A 22892-nucleotide genomic window follows, 5' to 3' on the forward strand; every position below is an offset into this window, starting at 1 on the left:
CTAATAAATGTTAGACATTATTATTACCTTGATAACTATTTATCATCTTTAAACATTGCTTTACTACCAAGTGGTGGGATTTGTGAGTAAAATAGGTATGCCCTTAGATTACACTCTCAGAGCTGGCAAACGACAGCCCACAAGTCAAATTTGGCCCTTGTCAATTTTTATAAGTAAAGCTTTATTGGAACATAGCCATGCTTTTTTTTTTACACATTGTCTATCACTGCTTTCGTGTTACATCGGCAGTGTTGAACATTTATGGCAGAGACCTTATGGCCTGCAAAGCGAAAAATATTTACAGCCTGGCCCTTTACAAAGTTTGCTAGCCCCTGGATTAGATGACTACTACTAACATATTTTTCTCAAATAGTTGGCATGGAATTATTTATTCTAGGAAATATGTTTATATGCATGCATTTGCATTCTGTCAAGTGCTATATTATGCACTGCAAACAAATAAAACTAAGAAGACCTGAGATGGCACTGCTGTGTGCTCTCTCTGCCCCCATCAGTTCTGCTTAAGGAAGCAACGTGCCTGAATATGATGCTACAACCTACTTCCAGCAGAATAAATGTCCTGGTATTTTCTAGTAGTGCTGATGGATTTGCACTCTTGCATCCTCTCTTTCAATGGATCTGTGTTATCAACAGTCACATATGCTTATTAAGGAGCTAGTTGGGGTGCAGCCCGTGGCTTGGAAAAATAATTTCCCTCTTTATGAAGCCAGCCGAGCTGTAAAGGGACTTGAACCCTCATCCTCGGCTTTAATTTTACTTAGACCATGATAGAATCGGGCATCGGTGATCGTATTTGTAAGCAACTACCATTCATTTGCTAAAAGGAACAAAAGGTGCTTCTTAAAAAGATATTTTCTTTTTCTTTTTTTAAGCAGGATATGGGAAAGTTAAAATTTTTCCAAAGGTCAAGAAAGGTTATTCAGCCCATCGAAGGTGCTTGGTAGTGCCACAGCTTCTGGTTTAATATTGTACCCATGTTTACTCAAGCTTTTCAGTTCAGGACTGAACCAGCTGGAAAAAGGCATGGAAGATGAAAGCTTGATGCTGAGATTAGCAACTGAAATGGACATTAATGATACATACAAGTTATGAGAACCATCGCTGATTGTGGTCTAAATTAGATCTGGAAACATATTTGTGACAAACACAATATAGAATATCAAACCGATGCAAATTTAATGATAAAATGGCAAGAAAATAACCATTACACTTCACCTTAATTCATCAGCACATCTGTCTTTTGATCATCAGTCAGGTGGGGAAAATGACTTAGGTTTTTGACAAGAATAAAGACAAAAAAGGATGCTTTATTACTTTTTGAGAAATGAAAGCTGCAAAGTGGAAGAAACAATTGAATCCCAGGAAATGTTTATGCACACCCAAGAGCAGCTACTGATATTTGGTAAAGTTAATGATTACAGCAATGAAGAACTTCAAACAAATTTATGAATGAACAGGAAACAAAGGTCCAAGATTTACCAATATACCACAGACTGTACAAGAAGAGCCAGGCAATCTTTTCCTCTGCAGAAAATCGTATCTTGGCACACAGACCTTACAATTAGGATTTTTGTGAGTGAGGAGGTACCCACAGAAACCAGTGGTGGGAGTTGTGAAGATCACCTCGTTCTAAAATAATTTTCACCTAAAAAGAATCTATTGCCGTATTCTTTCTTCAACCTTCAATTAATAACAAAGGGAATAGTGGAAAGGTTTAACAAATGAACCTGCATGTTTAAGCTACTGATATATTCTATCCGTGCAAAGAATATTTAGGTTTATTCTAAGCAAAATGCTGGAAGAGCCTCTCTAGTCCTGCTTTGCCTTTAACTCTTCTAGCAACATGCACTCTATTAGAACTATAGTAGTGGGGAACAGATAGAAGGGAAGCTCTGGAGCCTTATTTGGGTAGACATTTTTGCTCTGTCATTTACCATCTGTGTGACCTTGAACAAATTACTTAATGTCTCTGTGCCTCCATTTCCTCATCTGAAAGAGAAATAATAATGGTGCCTATTATCATAGAGAAGCCCTGGTGGCTTAGTGGTTAAGCATTCGACTGCTAGCCAAAAGGTCGGCAGTTCAAATCCACCAGCTGCTCTGTGCTTCATGGGAGAAAGATGTTACAGTCTGCTTCTGGAAGGATTACAGTCTTGGAAACTCTATGGGGCAGTTTACTCTGCCCTACAGGGTCTCTATGAGTCAGAACTGACGTGACAAGGATGGGTTTGGGGTTTTTTTTTTTAGGATTACCATAGAGTGTGGTGAGAATTACATGCATATACAATGCAAGCGAAGCTCCTAGAATGGGTGCATAACACACAGCAAAGTGTCTAGTAACTGCCTGCTTATATTCTTTCCTTACATATATCATTTGCTAGGTAACAGAGATGAAAGAGTGGGGGTTTGTACTGGGGGAGTCCTTAGGTGATATAAATGGTTAATGTGCATGGCTGATAAAAGATTGGAAGTTTGAGTCCACCCAAAGGCTCCTTGGAAGAAAGGCCTGGCTATCTACTTCCAAAAAATCTGCCATTGAAAACCCTATGGAGCATAGTTCTACTCTAACACACATGTGTCGCCATGAGTCAGAGTTGCCTTAAGGGCAGCTGGTACTGGTACTTGTGGGAGGACAAAATGAGAAGCCTAGAGGTGAAATCCCTGACCTATAATAGGACACACATATGGCTCCTTAGGTGTTCTTTGAGTTATATTATGGAAGTCACCTTTTTTTTCCCCTTGCCTGCAGGAGAACAGGTTTGGCCCAGCAGGGTAGGGATGGCAGACACCAATCCTGTGTAACTGCACACATCATGTAGCTTCCTGGTCTCTAGAACTATGCTGTCAGACTCACCACAGGATCTTATTTAAATTTAAATTCCTTCAAATTAAATAAGACTAGAAATTCAGTGGTATCAGCCACATTTGACATGCTCAATAGCCACCTGCGGCGAGTGGCTACCATACTGGACAACACAGATACAGAACATTTTCATCATCCTGGAAAGCTCTACTAGACAGTGCTCGTCTAGACGACATTTTTATTGTAGTAGGATTTATTTAGGAGGCAAGCAAAGCAAGCAGACAGGCTTTGCAGAAAAAAGGAAGGATCGTACTCTTGTAATATGGATAAGCAACACCAGAATCTGTTAAGGACAAAAGGAAAAGTGAATATTATGGCCTCTGATACTTCTGCAGCTGCTCATACGGCGTCTCTCACTTGTTGAATGGCCTATTGTTCTCCTTTAAGTCATCTACACCACTGCTTTTCTGTAATTTGGACAAGGGATCTTGTATTAATTCTTTAAGACTGAAAATTAGTGCAGCCGAAACCTAGCTAATCTTTAACACCAGGCATCCCCATGGAAAAGTCTAGCCTGCTTTACTTTGGTCTGGCTGAGATACACCTTGTAGAGAACTGGTTAATATTTGGGTCCCTTAACACTGTGAAGGAGGTAAAAGCTGCAAAGCAACGAAGGAGATCAAAAAATCTGTGAGCTACGATCTCCCTCCTCCCTCTTCACATCTAATCATACAGATGAATAAATTGCTATAAAAATACCAAAAATAAAACTAAAAACAATGACTGAATCATTTTTTTAAAAAATCTCATGTACTCTGTGTTCAGGTAGCAAGAAATTTAATTCCAGTCGGACCAGTCTCCTGTGATTTTTTTTTTTTCCTTTTCATCGAAGATATTTTTAATGCTCAGAGGCATTATAATGGGAAAGCATGTATTTTTGCCTGGTTTATACCCATCATCCTTACCATTACAATAAGACAAAAGCATTAAAGTAAAATTAATCATGTCAAGAGATTTTAGCAAAAACAAGTGAGACCATGCATAAAGCATCGCTTTGTCTAGTGTGAAGTCACGCTCTGATTAAAAACATATAATGAAAGTGAAAGTGATACATCATTGCCTTAGCAGTAGGGTTTTCTGAAAGTGCTTTGTAGGTCTCAACATAAAAATGTGGAAAGATTTTGGTCTTTGAAACTCACAATGATTATTGTTCTAGCTAAATAACTGGAATTCAATTTTAATCTCTAATAAAAAAAATTAATTAAGACTTCATGATTGTCATGGATTGAATTGTGTCCCCCCAAAATATGTGTAGACTTGGTTAGGCCATGATTCCCAGTATTCTGTGGTTGTCCTCCATTTTGTGATTGCGATTTTACGTTAAAGAGGATTAGGGTGGGTTTGTAACACTCTTATTAAGGTCACATCCCTGATTCGATGTAAAGGGAGCTTTCCCTGGGGTGTGACCTGCACCACCATTTATCTTACAAGAAATGAAAGGAAAGGGAAATGAGCAGAAATGAGGGGAACCTCATAACACTAAGAAAGAGGCACCAGGAGTAGAGCTCGTCCTTTGGACCTGGGGTTCCTGCACGGAGAAGCTCCTAGTTCAGGGGAACATCAATGAGAAGGACCTTCCTCCAAGGCTGACAGAGACAGAAGGCCTTCCCCTGGAGTTAAGTCCCTGAATTTGGACTTCTAGCCTACTAGACTGTGAGAAAATAAATTTCTCTTTGTTAAAGCCATTCACCTGTGGTATGTCTGTTATAGCAGCACTAGATGACTAAGACAACGGCCAAACAAGGCAGGTCAGTAGGATTACAATCAGATACACTGTAAGGAGCAGTAGTTTGTCCTGACATCCCAGACACACAGATAGGAAAGTGTCTGCTCAGCATTCCCCTTAGACTAAACCATCTTTAATGCTAAATATGGCTTGGTTCTCCAGTATCTGCTATGAAGCACAACTATTTGTGTCATCAATAGCACTTAATGAAAATAAAGATGTGGCTGTAGAGTGATCATTCCCCAATAACGGAGTCATTTTGTGTATGATACACAAAACCAAAATTCCTGATTGGATGGATATTCATGAAATATAGGTTTAGTTCCTGACTCCATCATAGAGTCACCACGTGGATCTGAAAAGAAAAAGTTTACTTGTTCAGAATTTGCCTTAATTACTCCTTTATTTTTACAGAGACATTTGCATGTAATAGTCATTCATCTCAATTATCTTTTAATTTTTACAGTTGTAGTTTCAAAAGTCATTTCAATTTTTTTTTTTAAATGTGGTATCTCTAAATGAAAAAAATCATTTTGTTCTATGGGGTTATGTTTATTTATATAATATACACCCACATACATAATTGCATAACTATATTATATAGAGATTACATATATTTGTATAACTATATTGTATAGATGTTACATATAACAGTAGAAGCAATGAAAATAATATAAACTCAGACACTATTGGGGGTGTTAACATTCGAAAAATTCCACCACAAATGCATTATAACATTTGGAATACATTTTTAAACTTTTTCCTTTAACAAGTTGTTGTCGTTGCTAGGTGCCATTGAGTTGATTTCAACTCATAGTCACCCCATGTGACAGAGTAGAACAGCCCTGTAGGGTTTTCTAGGCCGTAACCTTTATGGGAACAGATCACCAGGTCTTTCTCCCATGAAGCCACTGGGTGGGTTTGAACTGACAACCTTGGGTTTAGCAGTTGAGTACTTAACCATTGTGCCACCGGGCTCATTTCCTTTAATATAGAGGTGTCTAATCTGGGAATGAATATCAGTCCTCATAATAGCCCCACTGATGCAGGATGTGATAGAAAGATGCATATAGTCTCTGTTCTGTTAATACATATTTCTCAGAAGAGGAGTCATCATATTTTGCATACGACAAGAACAGTGAAATATTTGTTGAACATAGAGGTACACTATCGTAATCATTAGGCTATCATTTGATTATCCTCCTTTTAAGACTTAGGGAAGATTATACTTTTCCACCCACTTTGACATTAAGTGTGGCCAAGTGATTTGATTTGGCTGGTGAAATGTGTTAATTCTGGGCAGAAGCTATAAGAGACATTTTCCTCTCTCCTCTCATGGCAACGCTGACATGCCAAAAATGGTGGAGTTTCCATCAATCTGAGTGCCAGAATGGGAAGCTGTGGAGCAGAGCCACCAGCTAACCTGCCATAGACATGTGACATGAAAAATAAATCTTTACTCATATAAGCCACTAAGATTTTGGGACTGTTGTTATGACCGCCAAATCTAGCCTTGCCTAACCTGACTGATTCAGGTATTGGTGCCAAGAAGGTCTAGCAGCTAATGACAAGGAAACAGATATTGGAAGGTAGAAAGATGGAAACCCATGTTATAAAGTAGAAAATAATTGTTAAAACTGTTGCCTGTTATTACTTGGAAGGTTAATGAGTTATTTAATAAACTTCTCTCTCTAGGGGAAGAAGTTGGAAAACAGAATGTTGATAGTGTGTATTGGTTGCTGTTGGCTGCACCTGGCAAGAGCTACAGAAAGAAATAATCTTGGAAAAGAATTGACCCATTTATAATTAGAATCGAAAGGAAATAAAAGTCTGGAAATTTAGAGGTATGCAACATTGGAAGAAGCAATGCTTTTCAGTCTTATCTGGTACAAGATAAAATTCAGAAAAATTTTGAGCAAAAAAAGGCAAATTGAAGCTCAGCTTAGTGACAAAGATACAATTAAGGGTATGGCTTTCACTCTTAATTTCATTGAGTTATAGTGTCTTAGAAGAAAGTTTCAATAAAGGGTGAGATACCCAGTAAATCCTTCTAACTCAGGCAAAGAAGTAAAAAGATGGCTTTCCCATTGAAGCTTGATAGGTAAATGAATATATAGAGAGAATATTGGAGTTAGGATGAGTGTGTGTCTGTGTGTGTGAGAGAGAGAAAAAGAGACAGAAATGGGGGCAAGGAAACAAAGAGAAAAAAACCTAAGAAGTATGGGAGAAAAGAAATGTGGTCATGGTCACTGCCCCGTGGAGCTGACTGAAACATAAGAAGACAACTAAGCTTTCTAGAGAATTTATTGCCAAAAGAACTACCAGCCTGGACTGAAAGAGGCTGTGACAATTACAGTCTTAAAATGACCATTGTTCCCTGGATGTCCACAGGGAGATAATTTACTTGGAAAACTCCCTCCCAGGAAGAGCATATTCCTCAGGCTCACTTTGGATATTGCCAGAGAGGATAATGGAAACGAAGAATCTCCCATTGGATGGAGCCAGGGGCATGGAGAACAAAGAACAGGAGCAGAATTCCAACTGCTGACCTTTTGGATAGCAGCCAAGCATGTAACCACTGCGCCACCAGGGCTCCAGAGCAGAATTAGGGAGGGTGCTAATGGAGGAACACAACTCGCCACATGGATAAAAACCTATTGCCATTGAGTTGATTCCGACTCATAGTGACCCTGTAGGACAGAGTATAACTGCCCCATGCTGGTGGATTCGAACTGCTGACCTTTTGGTCAGCAGCCGAGCTCTTAACCACTGTGCCTCCAGGGCTCCTCCACATGGATATAATATAGGCAGGTAAATTTCTATGTTCTTTCTTAAAGGGAGTGTTCATAGTGGTAATCCTGTCCCTATTCCACCACAATGCCTTATGTGTGAGGGAACTAAATAACTTGTCTTTTTAGTTTGTTTCTGGATCAAGAGGGATCACAAATAAGCCTGATGTTGTGACAACCCCATCACCCAGAGATCCTTGACATTAAGCTTGATGCTTTGACTCAAAGGGACTTTTGGGTGATCTCCCTTTGGAGGGACTGTACTTTGAGCACAGTAAGGAGAAAATAAAACACACTGCTGTCGAATCAATTCTGACTCATGGCGACCCCTTGTGTTACAGAGTAGAACTAAGCTCCATAGGGTCTTCTTGGATGTAATCCTTATGGAAGCAGATTGCCAGATCTTTCTTCTGCAGTGCCATTGGGTGGGTTCAAACTGCCAACCTTTTGGTTAGTAGCCAAGAGCAAACAGTTTGCACCACCCAGTGACCTGCAGTTAGGAGTGTACACTGAATAATAGGTGTCCCATTCATAGCTGTAGCTATGCCTGAATGCAGAAAAAGGATTTAAGCTCTTTCAATATGTTCGCCTTATAAGAGCTTTCTTATATAATGTCTTTATTTCCTTGAATTTCAAATCTGGTGAATTGAGTCAATAGATACTGAGCGTGGAGCTTTATTTGTATTATATTATTTCTTATAATAACACTGTGAGGTGATTAGGGAGCCCCTGGTAGTGCAGCGGTTAAAGTGCTTGGCTGCTAACCAAAAGGTTGGCAGTTCAAACCCACCAGCTGCTCTGTGGGAGAAAGATGTGGGAGTCTGCTTCTGTAAAGATTTACAGCCTTGGAAACCCTATGGTGCAGTTCTACTCTGTCCTGTCAGATTGCTATGAGTTGGAATCTACTCCATGGCAGTGGGTTGGTTGGTTGGTTGGATAAGGTGAATACAATTATCCTCAATTTTCAAATGAGAAAACTTAGAGAGTAGCAGCTTGCCCAGAGTCACACAGTAAATACCTGGGTGTGTATTTCAATTTAGATCAGTCTGCCCCTAAAGATGTTTCTCTGTGTGTGCGTACACACATATACATATGTCTACCTATATACACAGATGTGTGTATGTGTGTAGTTTTTAAATTTCATTTTTGACACTATGCTGCTTCCCAGAGTTAAAGGTCAAGAAAGCTGCATCGAATTATGGCTTTCAGTAATCTTAATGCAAATTTTGTCACTTAAACATCATAATTTGCAGTTTAGTTCATAAATCAAGATTATATTCTTGATCTCTAAAACCAAGCCGGTTGCCGTCATGTCAGTTCTGACTCACAGTGGCCCCACGCATGTCAGAGGAGAGGTGGGCTCCACGGGGTTTCAGAAGTAGCTCATCGGGACTTTCTTCTGAGTAGACGCCAGATGGACTCGATCCTCCAACCTTTCAGTTAGCAGCTGAGTGCTTAACTGTTTGCACCACCCAGGGATTCCTCATGATCTCTAGTGGAAGAATATTCATCCGAGTAACCTATACTAGTTCCATTCTAGGAGTTCTGGTGGCGAAACTGTTAAACGCTCAAGTGTTCGGCTACTAACCAAAAGGTTGGTGGTTGGTGGATGAATTGAAATGGGGAACTCAGGGTGGTAATGAACAGAGTGCTGGCAGATTACACGGATTGCAACCAGTGTCATGGAACAATTTGTGTATAAACTATTGAATGGGAAAATAATTTGCTCTGTAAACCTTCACCTAAAGTGCAATTAAAAAACAAAGCAAAACAAAAACACAAAAGGTTGGCAGTTGGATCCTGCCCTTCTGTAAGGTTTAAAGCCTAGAAAGCTCTATGGGGGCAGTTCTACTCTGTCAAATGAGGTCACTACGAGTTAGAAATTGACTCAACAGCACCTCACAACAACGACAACAGCTATTCTATGAATGTGGTACTATGCTAAGCACATTGAATTCATTTGGATTTTCGTGGATGAAATGGATTAGCACAGACTGAATCTCCTTCATCTGCTTGGACTCTTTTGACCAAAGGCACTTGTTGGTGAGACAGATTGGTGTGGCACATGAGGCAGCACTGTTTGATGGGAATAGAGGGACCAGTGCTCTGTTCCTCACTCCAACACTAATGGGTTGTGTGACTCTAGGTAAGACACCTCCTATCTTTGCATCAATTAAAATGAAGACCGAAACCTACTAAACTGACATAGAAGTTTCTGGTTTCTACCTCCGTCTTTAGCCACATCTCATCTCTCCTCCTCGCTCTTTGAATTCAGTCACATACCTTCTTTCTTCAGGGTCTTTGCACTTGCTGTTAATTTATCTGGGATGACCTTCTCTCACATCTTCACCTATTCACCTGGCTAACTCTCCTTCTCATCCTTCATTTCTGAATTCAAGTGTCACTTCTTTGGTGATATTCTCCATAAATCCTAAACTAGATCATATCTCTCCATTATAAGATCTTATATATTTTATACCCTCCCTTTGGAGCACTATCACAGATTATTAATATATATTGCTATCTAGGATTATTTACTCATGCTAGTCTCCCTACTAAACTCTAAGCTCGATGAGGGCATGATGATATTAGCTTTGGCTCAGTGTTGCATTCTCTGTGCATAGCACATTTCCTGCTACATAGAAGACATCAGTTAAATTTGGTGAATGAATGAAATGAACTTGCAAAATGGGAGGGTTGGGCAACAAGATCACTTAATCTTTCAGCACTTATATCCCATGGTTTGCCAGACTTAATCTTCAATTTGCCTAGTAATGACACAGAGCAAATTTAAGCAGCCCACGTGACTCACGCCTCCTTCATGCCAGACTCAGTAGCAAATACCACAGCTTATGTGTAAAGAAGGCATCAGAGTTATTTGTAAACATGCTGTTCTCTGGAGAAAAAGCGATTATTATATTCAAGGGAGGTATAAACCAAAAATAGATAAGAAATGGTCAAATAAAGTCAACTGGTGTTTCTAGGCACCCAAAGTACATGAAATACAGTATTTGGAGTGATCATCACACTTATTTTTAAAAATCTATGAAAAATCCACTAATCCACTGGTGCATGAATACACAGGAGCAAATAATTCAAGATATATAGCAATGTGCAGCCATGTATCTCAAATTAGAATTGAGCTCATTGAAGGTAAAATTAGATGCTGGCATATTTAAAAAGCCCAAAACAAAATTCTCTCTCCTTCTTCTTTGTCCAAAGTCAGAAACAATTACTGCATGAAATGAAATAAGTTCCAAGTTGAGAGAAATCAAATATCATGATATTGTATAAAATCATAGATCACTATTTCATTAATACTGAGAACAGAAATTACTCTCAATACCTAATTCTTGAATCTATTTTAACAATTCCTTGAAATAGTCCCATAAGTTCTTGGATAACTCGCCAGCTCCATCAGAGATAGACACCCTTATAGATACACACATTTATCTCAGTTCCTAGAAAACATTTTACTCTCTCTTATCTTCGTTTTGTCATTAGATGCCATAAAGATGGTTCTGACTCATGGTGACCTTAGGTACAACAGAAGGAAACACTGTCTGCTTCTGTGTCATCCTCACAACCGTTGGTATGCTTGAGCACCTCATTGTAGCCACTGTGTCAGTCCATCTAATTGAGGGTCTTCTCTCTTTTGCTGACGCTGTACTTTACAAAGCATGATGTCCTTCTCCAGGGACTGGTCCCTCTGGATGACATGTCCAAAGTATGCAAGAAAAAGTCTCACCATCCTTGCTTTGAAGGAGCATTCTGGATGTACTTCTTTCAAGACAGATTTGTTCATTGTTCTGACAGTCTATGGTATATTCAATATTCTTCGCCAACACCATAATGCAAAGGCATCAATTTTTCTTTGGTCTTCCTCATTCATTGTCCAGCTTTCGCATGCATATGAGGTGACTGAAAATACCATGTCTTGGGTCAGGCACACCTTCGTCCTCAGAATGACATCTTTGCTTTTCAACACCTGAAAGAGGTCTTTTACAGCAGGTTTGCCCAATGCAATATGTCATTTGATTTCTTGACTGCTATTTCCATGGGCATGGATTGTGGAGCCAAGTAAAATGAAATCCTTGACAACTTCAATATTTTCTCCACTTATCTTGGTGTTGCTTATTGGTCTAGTTGTGTGAATTTTTTTTTTTTTTTTTTATGTTGAGGTGTAATCCACACCGTAGCCTTTGAACTTCATCAGTAAGCACTTCAAGTCCTCTTCGTTTTCTGCATGCAAGGTTGTGTCATCTTCATATTACAGGTTGTTAATGAGTCTTCCACCAATCCTGATGCCATGTTCTTCTTCATATAGTCCAGCTTTTTGGATTATTTGCTCAGCATACAAATTGAATAAATATGCTGAAAGAATACAACTCTGACACACACCTTTCCTGATTTTAAACCATGCAGTATCCCCTTCTTCTGTTGGAATGACTGCCTCTTGGTCCATGTACAGGTTCCACATGAGCACAATTAAGTGTTCTGGAATTCCGTTCTCCACAATGTTATCCAAATTTCTTATGATCCCCACAGTCAAATGACTTTGCATAGTCAATAAAACACAAATAAACATCTTTCTGGTATTCTCTGCTTTCAGACAAGATCCATCTGACATCAGCAGTGATATCCATTGTTCTACATCCTCTTCTGCATCCAGCTTGAATTTCTGGCAGTTCCTGTCGGTGTACTGCTGCAACTGTTTTTGAATGATCTTCAGCAAAAGTTTACTTGCGTGCGATACTAATGATGTTGTTGGATAATTTCCACATTCTGTTGGATCACTTTTCTTTGGAATGGGCACAAGTATGGATCTCTTCCAGTCAGTTGGCCAGAAAGCTGTCTTCCAAATTTCTTGGCATAGATCAGTGAGCGATTCCAGTGTTGCATCTGTTTGTTGAAACATCTCAGTTGGTATTCGGTCAATTCCTGGTGCCTTGTTTTTTGCTAATGCCTTCAGTGAAGCTTGGACTTCTTCCTTCAGTGCCATCGACTATTGATCATATGCTGCTTTCTTGCTACAGTGATTCTGTGTATTCCTTCAGTCTTCTTTTGATGCTTCCTATGTTGTTAAATATTTTTGCCCATAGAATCCTTCAGTACTGCAACTCGAGGCTTGCGTTTTATCTTCAGTTCTTTCATCTTGAAAAGTGTTGAGCATGTTCTTCCCTTTTGGTTTTCTAACTCCAGATCTTTTGCACATTTCAGAATATTTTGTCTTCCAGAGCTGCCCTTTGAAATTTTCTGTTAAGTTCTTTTGCTTTATCAGTTCTTCCATTTTCTTTAGCCGTTCTATGTTCAAGAGCAAGTTTCAGAGTCTCTGCTGACTTTCATTTTGGTCTTTTCTTTCTTGTCTGTCTTTTTAATGACCCTTTGCTTTCTTCACGTATGATGTCCTTGATGTTATTTCACAACTCATCTGGTCTTTGGTCATTATTGCTCCATGTGTCAAATCTGTTCTTGAGATGATAGTCTCTAAATTAAGGTGGGACATACTCAGTATTGTACTTTGGCTCTCATGGACTCATTTTAATTTTCTTCAGCTTCAACTTGAACTTCTTACATATGAGCAATTGACGGTCTGTTCTGTAATTGGCCCCTGGCCTTGTTCTGACTGATGATACTGAGCTTATCCATCATCTCTTTCCACAGGAGTAGTCTATTTGATTCTTGTGTGTTCCATCCAGTGAGATCTACGTGTATAGTCACCATTTATGTTGTTGAAAAAAGGTATTTGCAATGAATCAGTCACTGATCTTGCAAAATTCTATCATGTGATCTCTGGGGTCATTTCTATCACCAAGGTCATATTTTCCAACTATCAATTCTTCTGTTTCTAGCTTTCATATTCCAATCACCAGTAATTATCAATTCACCTTGATTGCATGTTTGATCAGTTTCAGACTGCAGAAGTTGGTAAAAATCTTCAATTCCTTCCTCTTTGGCATTAGTGTTTAGTGGGTAACTTTGAATAATAGTTGTATTAACTGATCTTCCTTGTAGGTGTATAGATATTATCCTATCACTGAAAGTGTTATACTTTAGGGTAGATCTTGGAATGTTCTTTTTGGCAGTGATTGTTACGCCATTCCTCTTGTCATTCCCAGCATAGTAGACCATCTGATTGTCTGATTCAAAACGGCCGGTACCAGTCTATTTCAGCTCACTAATGCCTAGGATATCGATTTTTATGTTCCATTTCATTTTTCCCTTGACAGCTTCCAACTTTCCTAGATTCACACTTTGTACTTTCCATGTTTAGATTATTAATGGATGTTTGTAGCTGCTGCTTCTCATTTTGAGTCATGACACATCAGCAAATGAAGGTCCTGAAGCTTGATTCCAACCATGTCATTAAGGCCAACTGTATTTTGAGGGGGCAGCTCTTCCAAAGTCATATTTTGAGTGCCTTCCAATCTGAGAGGCTCATCTTCCAGCATTATACCAGACAATGTTCCGTTGCTATTCATGAGGTTTTTTCAGAAGTAAATCGCCAGGTCCTTCTCCTTAGCCTGCCTTAGTTTGGAAGCTCTGCTGAAACGTGTCTACCATGGTTAACCCTGCTAGTATTTGAAATACTGGGTGAATAGCTTCCAACAACACAGCAACATGCAAGTCATAGCAGTACAACAAAATAATGTTGTAGTGTGGTGGCTCTTATTTTTACACATTCTCAATATTGGGCTATCTTGCTGAAATACTTTTCCATTCACTTCTTTGCCTAGATAATTCCTACCTGTTTTTCAGATTTATAGAAGGTCACTTCCAGGAAAGCTTCCCTATTCTCCCATGTTTAGATTATCAAAAAAACAAAAAATATCAACCTTGTTGCCACTGAGTCAATTTGAACTCATGGGAACCCCATATGTTTCAGAGTACAACTACTCTATGAGGTTTTCATGGTTGTGGCCTTTCAAAAACAGATCATCGGATCTTTCTTCCTGGGTTCCTCTGGGTGGGTCTGAACCGATAAACTGTCAGTTAATAGCTGAACACTTAACTGTTTGTACCACCTAAGGACTTTTTGTGCTCCTGTGCTATCGACGGCACTGGTGGGTTTGGGTGTGGTATACTGTGCTTTCCCTATATCTTGGCACCTGTATTGTAATTGCCTCCTCAGATTCTTGAGGGGAGAGATTATTTTATTCATGTTACACCTCACCACCCAGAGCAGAGTGGGTATTCAATAATTACTTGCTAAGTGAGAGAATGAGATCTGTAAACAAGTCTAAATTTTTTCCAAGCATTTTCAGAGTTATTCTGAAAGTACCTAACCATTTTCTGAAGTTCTCCTACAATGAGGAATGCATCATCTACAGGCTCTACCTACCTTTATAGGAATGAAATTAGATTAAATAAATATGGGGTTTTGTTTTTGGTTATAATGATGATATGAACAACAGGAAAAAAAAAAAAACCTTCAACTTAACCTCACTTATTTCCTTCAAAACAATAATTTTTAGAAATGGCTATTAACTTTGACTAAATTGACTTTTCCCCCGTATGTCCGCAAAGAAAATAAATGAACCCAAATTAAGAAACACAAGGGCCAAGAAGAGAAGTCCAATCACATAAATCCACATACAAGTTTATTATTCCCTGAACAATCAGCAATTAAACTATCCTCCATTGTTTGAATATTGAATATGATCACACCTATATTTGACTTTTGGTACTGAAGTTCCCTGTCTTAGGTAATGTTTGTTTTCTCAGTACTATTCCTTCAACTTTTATGAAAGGAATATTTTAAAAAGTATGAAGAGTTGACCAGCTTTCTGATCTTCATGATTCTCCTAAAAGAAACTGATGACAACCAACCTTAGGAACCATTACTCTGTAGGAGGAATCAAGTCAAATGTTCTCCACAGAACACAGGGGACAATCTAGGAAACCTCTGCACAATGGTTTCCTTTATTTTCTATGACTGAAAAATGGGGTCCCCCAAATCCTTGGACTACGAAGTAGAGAAAAGAGCTGAAAACCAACCAAAAGAAAGAGAAAAAAAGGCATTTCTCTTACCTCTAACAAAGGGAAGTCAGAATGGTCAAAAGAAGGAACCAGCCTTTCTAACTTAGGTCTTCTAATTTTCCTTCTAATGTTATTAAAAGAAAATTATCATTGACAAGTGGAAGGATAAATCTATATTTTGAAGTCCTTTTTTCTGTCATTGTCCACAGAAAGCAACAAAGGAACACCTAATTAACGGAATCTCTTTTCTGAAACATTGGAAAAAGGAAGTCATTTCCTGGGAACACGTTTACCGCCAGTAAAGAAATTGGTCAATGGAGATTACAGGAGATTACAAATGCCATAGGCGAGCGTCCACATGTGGACTTCATAAAAACTTTGGTATGTAAGAAATCTGTTACAAAAAGTGCACGGCGGCCCTGGGGAATTATTTTCTCGGATCTTTGCACCAAGGATTTAGGGCCTGCAAAATGCAGGAGGCATGTTTTTTTGCATTGGCCATTTTAGTATTCATGTCTCCTGTACTGCTTTCTAATAAGTTAAGAATGAAACGGGAGACTGCGTGCAGGAGTGAGAAATGCAAGAAAAGCAGGACTGTAAAATAAAAATGGATGAAAGTGCATTTCAACTTCCCTTTTATTATTAACAGCCAAGAGAACAACAATGCCAATTTTATTGTTATTACTTAACACTTCACATTTACAAAAGGACTTTACCGTCATTTTTACTTGGTATTTCTCAATACTTTTCTAATAGAGGCTGGGAGCGCTGTTACTATTCTCAATGCCATTTTTATAATGTAATATTAAATGATTTTTCCAAAGATGAGGATAAAAATGCAGGTTGTGCCAGCATGATACCCAAACAGACTTATCAGTGAGAATAATCATGCCCTTTGTTTTTGGGTAGACCACACCGCTGGCTGACTTGGTTTGGATTTTGTTTTCTTCACTCCCACTCACCTCCACTCCATTCAATTTATTGGTATTTAAGTGTGCCTTTTATATAGTGTCTCTAGAATATAAATAACACAACAGGAGAAGACCTAAAGGAAATTATTATTGGCCGTTCCTTTGATTCTTCTTTTATTACATAATTTGTATAAATTAGTGTGGTTCCCATAGTGAATATTTGTGCTTCCGTTTGTAAGCCTGTCTTTCTAGGAGGGAACGTGTTTGAAACATGCTGAGAAATGTTTGCTCAAGCCAAGTGAGAAAAATATTCCAAGACTCAGAGGCTCTAGCTAACCTCAGGTTTGGGTTTTTTGTTAACTATTTTGTTAATTTCTGAAGACAGTCATCCAATATATAAGCAGATCCCAAACAAAAAGGAGACTGTCCAATTATTTTAGCAGTTTTCTAGGTCAAAAGAATGACAGTGGGGAATTCTGCAATCCTTAATGTTTTGTTGGATTTGGGGAGAATTTGGATAATTTCTTAACCCATGACAAACATTTGTTCATTTATTATTACATGGCCCAAATAATGTGGAAATCTGTCAGTTACCTGACCTATTTATTCAATGTAGCCAAATAAGATGCCTGAATTCAAAAATACAAACAGCAGAAATTATCCAAATTAACTGTCAATAATTTTTCAAGAAATCTGAAAAATATTTCATTTGGGGCCAGATAGTCCCAGCCTAGATGGTGATAAACTCTATTTTTAAAAGCAGAAGTTCCCAGTGAAATGAAGAATGTAAGTAGAGTAGACATTTTTTTCAAAGCTATAACTATGCCTGAGTATAGAAAAAGTGTTTAAGCTCTTTGAATATATTCCCATTATAAGAATTTTTCTGTTTGTATATTAGTGTTTTTACTTCTTTGAATTTGAGTCAACAGATGTTCATTTATCTTTGCTTCTTTGTCTGTAGATGATTACATCCAGCGTATGAAAACTATGGAAATAGGCTCCCTCCTCCAGAGAAAGTGGCTTGAAGTGTTGTATCTGTCTGAGTGTCATTTGCCTCTCCAGCGCACGGGGAGCCTGTGCTGACTGATGCCTCTAATGTATAAAGGAATCGTCCTTGTTCTAATATTGGTAGTGGTATTACAATGATAGCAAGAGTAGCTGCAGTTTACTAAGTGCTTGTTATATGCTAGATAATTTGTAAACATAATTTTATCTGAAAAATATTAGAAAGACCACACCAAAATGAAGAAACCATGACTCAGAATGTCTAAGTGACTTTTTCAAGGTACTACTAGATCTGGGTCTGAACCTGGGTCTGTCTGATTCAAAGGTCATGCTTTTTTGCTATATCCCTCCACGTAGAGAGTTAAGTCAGGCAGTGTAAACAAATTTGAGTAGGGCAACCTTAAGTTCCCCACCGTACCTGTTATCCTAGCATAGTTAATAGCTCCTCTTTTATACTCAAAAAAGTGTTTCAGTTTGGACAATTAGTTGGATGGTAGCCCTATTTCTGCTGAAGTTTAAAATGAACATAAGACTTTTCTTAGGTATTGTTTACAAGGCTTTAATTAATCACTTTGCCTTTAACAAAGGGCTACAAATTGAACCTAGCCTGGTGTATTTGGGAAAAACAGATGAGTTTATGAATGAAATTAACTGGTTGGGTCTAGTATTTCCCTGTTCCTTAGTCTCTTTTTCTCTCTTGTCTTCCTCTTCCGTCTCTCCTCCCAACTTCCATGCCTCATTCTGTGTAGGCTTTCTTTATTGATCAAATGACAGAAATGGATTCGTTGGTTTTCCTTTAGCTTTTGTTCTGAGGACTCTCTAAAATACAGCTTGGTCATTCATTCAGATGTTTAAACCACTATTCACGGTATTTTTGTCAAGAAAGAATAAAAATTATTTGAAGACATCTCTAACTTATTTTTCTTTCTTTCTTTCTTCTCCTTAATCTTGCTGCTACTATTGCACCACACTTCTTTACTACAACCAGAGTGAAGAGGTATCCAGGGAGCTTTCTCGTTGCAGTTCTTGGACAATGCTACTGCAGGTTTCACTGGGGCAAGCCAGCTCAGAAATGTATTATTTCAAGCACCACCTCACATGTCTTTGCGCCTCTTCTGCTCTTATGGGCAAACTGTTGTCCTGTTTCTATTATTCTAAAGGGCTTTCAGGAAGAGGAAAGGGAGTGATTTAAAAAAAAAGCTGATAAGCTATATAACTGCTTAAAAGACACGTGCAATAAGAAAATCCAACTTCCACTTCTGCTGGTTTTAAATGTAGAGCTTTGATTTATGGATCAAAATTGTTCATTTATTATTTTATCTATACAGCTCTGGGCAATTCTGACAGTTAAAATTTAGTTTTATTGACCAGTGCAGCCACCATGCCCACAAGGGGACTGGTGCACACAGCCTACTGCACTCAAGAAGCGATGATTTTTGATTCCGTGACTGAGTCATATTGGGAATCATAACCGATATAACAATAAGTTCCAAATCTCAGTGCCCAAGGCAAGAGGTTTGCTGTAAAACACAATCACCCTTTAAGGAGGGGAGGAGGAGAAATCTTGGGTGGAAGTTTGCAAGCACAGTTTAATGTGGCTGGGATAGGTCATGAGTATATCTGTCCATCCAAGCTGTGGAGTAGTATGAGTGGGTGTTTCTCTAAAGACCAGGTTCTCCAGACCAAAAATTAATAAGCGAAAATGCCTAAACGGCACAATGCATGCTAGTTACAGAGACAACGTCCTAAACAGCCATTTTGATATGTGAAAATTCAAAGTGGGAAAACTGACTAGTGCTATTAAACAATCTTTCCCTTTTCATTTACCAAAGAAAAAAACTGAAGAATTTCATTTGGAAGCTCTCTGCCCCTCTCTGTCCCAGCTCACACAGAAACATAAACCAGTACAGTGATTTTAGGCCACTTTTAATTTAGGCCTATTCGACTACCAATGTGGCCACCTCTGCAATGTTAATTTACTCTTTTATTCTAAATCCCCTGTGATACAAAAACAAACCTCCAAAGGGTAACAAATCAATAAAATGTCTAATTTGATTAACCATGTTTTCAAATTCATCAAGACAGCTCTAACCTGAAATAAATAGGTGGATAGATAAAAAAAGAAGTCCACTCACTTGTGAGTATTTTCCATGTCTTCTTTTCATCATCATAATACTGAGCCAAATTGCTGGGGAGCCGGTCTGGTCCAGGAGGCAGCCCTCCAACCAACAACAGCATTTTCTTGTTAGAGCGAATTCTTCACCCAAAACAAAGAGGAGATGAATAACCACATTATTGTAGAGTCTTTTTAGTGGCAACAAAATCATAACCATCAAAAGAATGTTCCTTGCTTGCAGATTTCTATTTCATTTTTTTCTGTTTCTTCTCCCATTCATGTCTCAACAATTTTTTGAACCAAGCAGAAAAATGATCAGAAGAGCTGCGTATCCCCATACTCATGGAATAATAAGCTCCCTTTATGCAATTTGTTAGAGGTTCATTCTAGAACGACCTTTTTCTTATATTATCCCTTTAAATCATCACTCTTTACAGCTGAGTACACATGAAATGCTCTGGAGTTGTACTAAGGTTAAGCATTAAAGTTGCATGTCAAAAATCGTATTAGTCAAAATCATTATTATAAGCCATTCTCCACTCAAAGAACCTTGAAAAAATTAAGGTTATGCAGAGAGTTTGTGAGCCAACTTTTTAATCACCCAGGGAACTTCAAACACCAGTTTAGTACAATTAGTAGCACAGGGCTAACTGGGGTGGGTTAACCAGTTTGCCCATGACCTTTCGTTGGTTTAATTTTGCTTAGACTTCCACCTACATCCCTTTTCCCCACTCCCGGCTCACCCTCCCTCTGCCCTCCCCTTGCGCACCACTGGCGATACAGCAGCACCAATTGGTAAAAATGAGACTGTGATGTTGTTGTGAGCCTCCCTAGAGTGGAGCCCTGCCAATGCTTGCCACTGATCCAGCGGCATGAACCTGCTCAACTGTGCAAAGTCACTCTAATTCCCTCCCTCTGTTTTTCTACCTTCTCCCCCAGGGGGCAACCACTGAAAGGAGTGACTACCCACCCATCAAGAGCTGGCAATTCACTGCTATTAACCGTGACTGTGATTCCCAGTCTGCCTGGCAGTTGCTGAGCACAGGCCTGCAATGTCTCATATGCAATAAAAGCTATAAGATGCACCCTGGCCAGCACACTTGACCTGATGGATGTACAATCCTCAGGAACAGTAATGGATTGAACACACTTGTGAGGGAAGCAGGGAGAGGAGGCGCAGACCCCCACAAGGGGCCTGCTGATTTAACAGTCGCTTTACATACAATTGAACTTTTCATTTACCTGAAAGGCTGAAGGTAGTGGAAGAAATGGAGCAACCATGATGGAAGGAAAAAGTTAATAAATAAAAAAAGGTTCTTCCTAAACAGAATCACCACCCCTGTGTGTGGTCCTGAACCTGTTACTATATACTCAGCCCGTTCTGATTCAAGGATGCTTGGCAAAATATACCCTTGTGGAAAAGCACTGTTTGTTGGTTAAGAACCTAACATTCGGAGAGTTAACTTAATACAGTTAATGACTTTTCCATGTGAAGGAAGGGGACAAGAGAATTCCTGTAATGAAACTCTGGTGCCATTGAATGCGTTGTATATGCCTCAGTAGGAAAAATACCTATTGGAGAAACATCGATAGAGGAAGCCGTAATTATAGAAAAATGCCTAATGTAATATCTGCTTGCAGTATTAATTTTGCCACACTTTGAATATAGTGGAGGGACAGATAAAACCAACCAACCACAACAACAAAAATCCCAGCTTCTTCGAATTTGAAGTACTTTTTTGAACCGTGCCTACATGCCTTATAGACTAGTAGGTGGAAAACAAAATCAGAATACAGTAGCCAAGAGCTCCACCCTGGCATTGAGGGTTTCAGTGACTGGGGTGGATTTGTCATCACAGGTGTTAAGAAAAATCAGTATGCTAAGTATCTCTCTTTTATTTGGACACAGTGCGTCTATAAATCATGTGCTGTGTAATTTATTAAATGCTTAGTGACGGAACTGATACATACGATTATTTTTTGCTGTAATTTTTAGTCCAAATAATCAACCACTTTGTTGTATAATAGAGGTAAAGGTGAGAGCAAATAATCTTTTTAGGCTGCTGTAAGTGACCACAGGTAGATAGACCTGTTCAACTGAAAGTCACCATTCTGTATCTAACATCACATGAGTACATGCTGCCAGACTGCAGGTGGCAACAGCTAGACCATATCAGCTGGCTAGATATAGATGAAAGGACTCATTAAAGGGGTGATTATGACAAAAACAACATAATTAAAATCCCTGTTTTAATATATAAATACGTGTACTGCTTTAAAAATGTGTTTAATGAATGAAAAAGGGAGATAAATGCATGGCTCATATATGTTCATTAGTTGGCAAGGCCAGCTTCCCTGAACCATTCCCACTGGTGATTTTCAACACTGACCTAGACGGACCATCTATGCCAATGAAGAGAGGATCTAGAGTCATTGTCCTCTTTGCCCAAAGAGCCATTCTTTGCCATCTGTCCTCTAAGAACTGGACTGAGACCACCAACATATACGTAAGCCACTGAACAGCTGGCAAATGGTAACAATGTCCAGCCCCTGCCAACAATGACATGATTCAAAGAGCTAACACAGCAGCGTAGAAAGATTCCACATAACCAAGATGAATCCCTAAGCCAACCAGGCCTCCTCTGGGCACCTGATGAAGAGGGTAGGGGCTACAGAATTATATATAACGTGGGCATAAAGGCCTACACGTACACCTAGTGGCTATGTGTTTTCTACAAAGGAGCAGTGCTTTGACTCCATTATCTGTGGCCTTAGTGAGTGAAGACACATTCCACATCTTTTGCATGGTCATATTTATACATCATACACTCAATTTATTATAGCATTTTACTTGGAATATTTTGTCTCTAAAGTTATGTTATTCGATTTTCCAACTGTGATGGTTAAAGTTGTGTGTCAGCTTGGCAGGGCCGTGGTTCTCAGTGATTTGGCAGTTGTGTAATGATGTAGTTTGCAGTTATGTAATGATGTAATTTGACAGTTATGTAGTGATGTAGTCATCCTCCATGATGTGATCTGATTTGATTAGCCAATCAGTTGTAGGGGAGTTTTCTCGGGAGTGTGGCCTGCATCTAATAAATACACGGATGTTCTCGCAAAGCTTGCTTGCTTGCTTGCATCCACCTCATCATCATCTGACCTGACTTGAGCCAGCTGCCTGCCATAGTGCCTGCTGATCTTGGGATTCATCAGCCTCCTCAGCCTGTAAGCCAGCAGCCTGCTGTATTACCTGCTGATCTGGGGATTTGTTGGCTTCTGCAGCTTGTGAACCAGTGGTTTGCCATCTGATCTGCTAGGTTCGGATTTGTCAACCCCTGTAGCTATGTGCGTCAGAAAAAGCCTCCAGCCTGATGCTTGACCCACAGACTTGGAACTTGCCAGCCTCTTCAACTGTGTGAGCCATTTCCTTGAGATAAATCTCTCTCTCTATATATATACATCACTGCTTTCCTTTTCTAGA

General features: G+C 39.1%; 1 protein-coding gene across 1 annotated transcript in view; it reads right to left on the minus strand.

Annotated features, from left to right (window-relative positions):
- KLHL14 (kelch like family member 14) overlaps positions 1 to 22892 on the minus strand; it is a 111379-nt gene that overhangs the window by 56734 nt on the left and 31753 nt on the right. The window contains exon 3 of the mRNA XM_049901257.1: positions 19431 to 19552. Within this exon, the coding sequence (XP_049757214.1) occupies positions 19431 to 19552 (122 nt within the window). The remainder of the gene's footprint in view (positions 1 to 19430; positions 19553 to 22892) is intronic.

Source organism: Elephas maximus, chromosome 11 (genome assembly GCF_024166365.1).
Source record: "Elephas maximus indicus isolate mEleMax1 chromosome 11, mEleMax1 primary haplotype, whole genome shotgun sequence".
NCBI lineage: Eukaryota > Metazoa > Chordata > Mammalia > Proboscidea > Elephantidae > Elephas > Elephas maximus.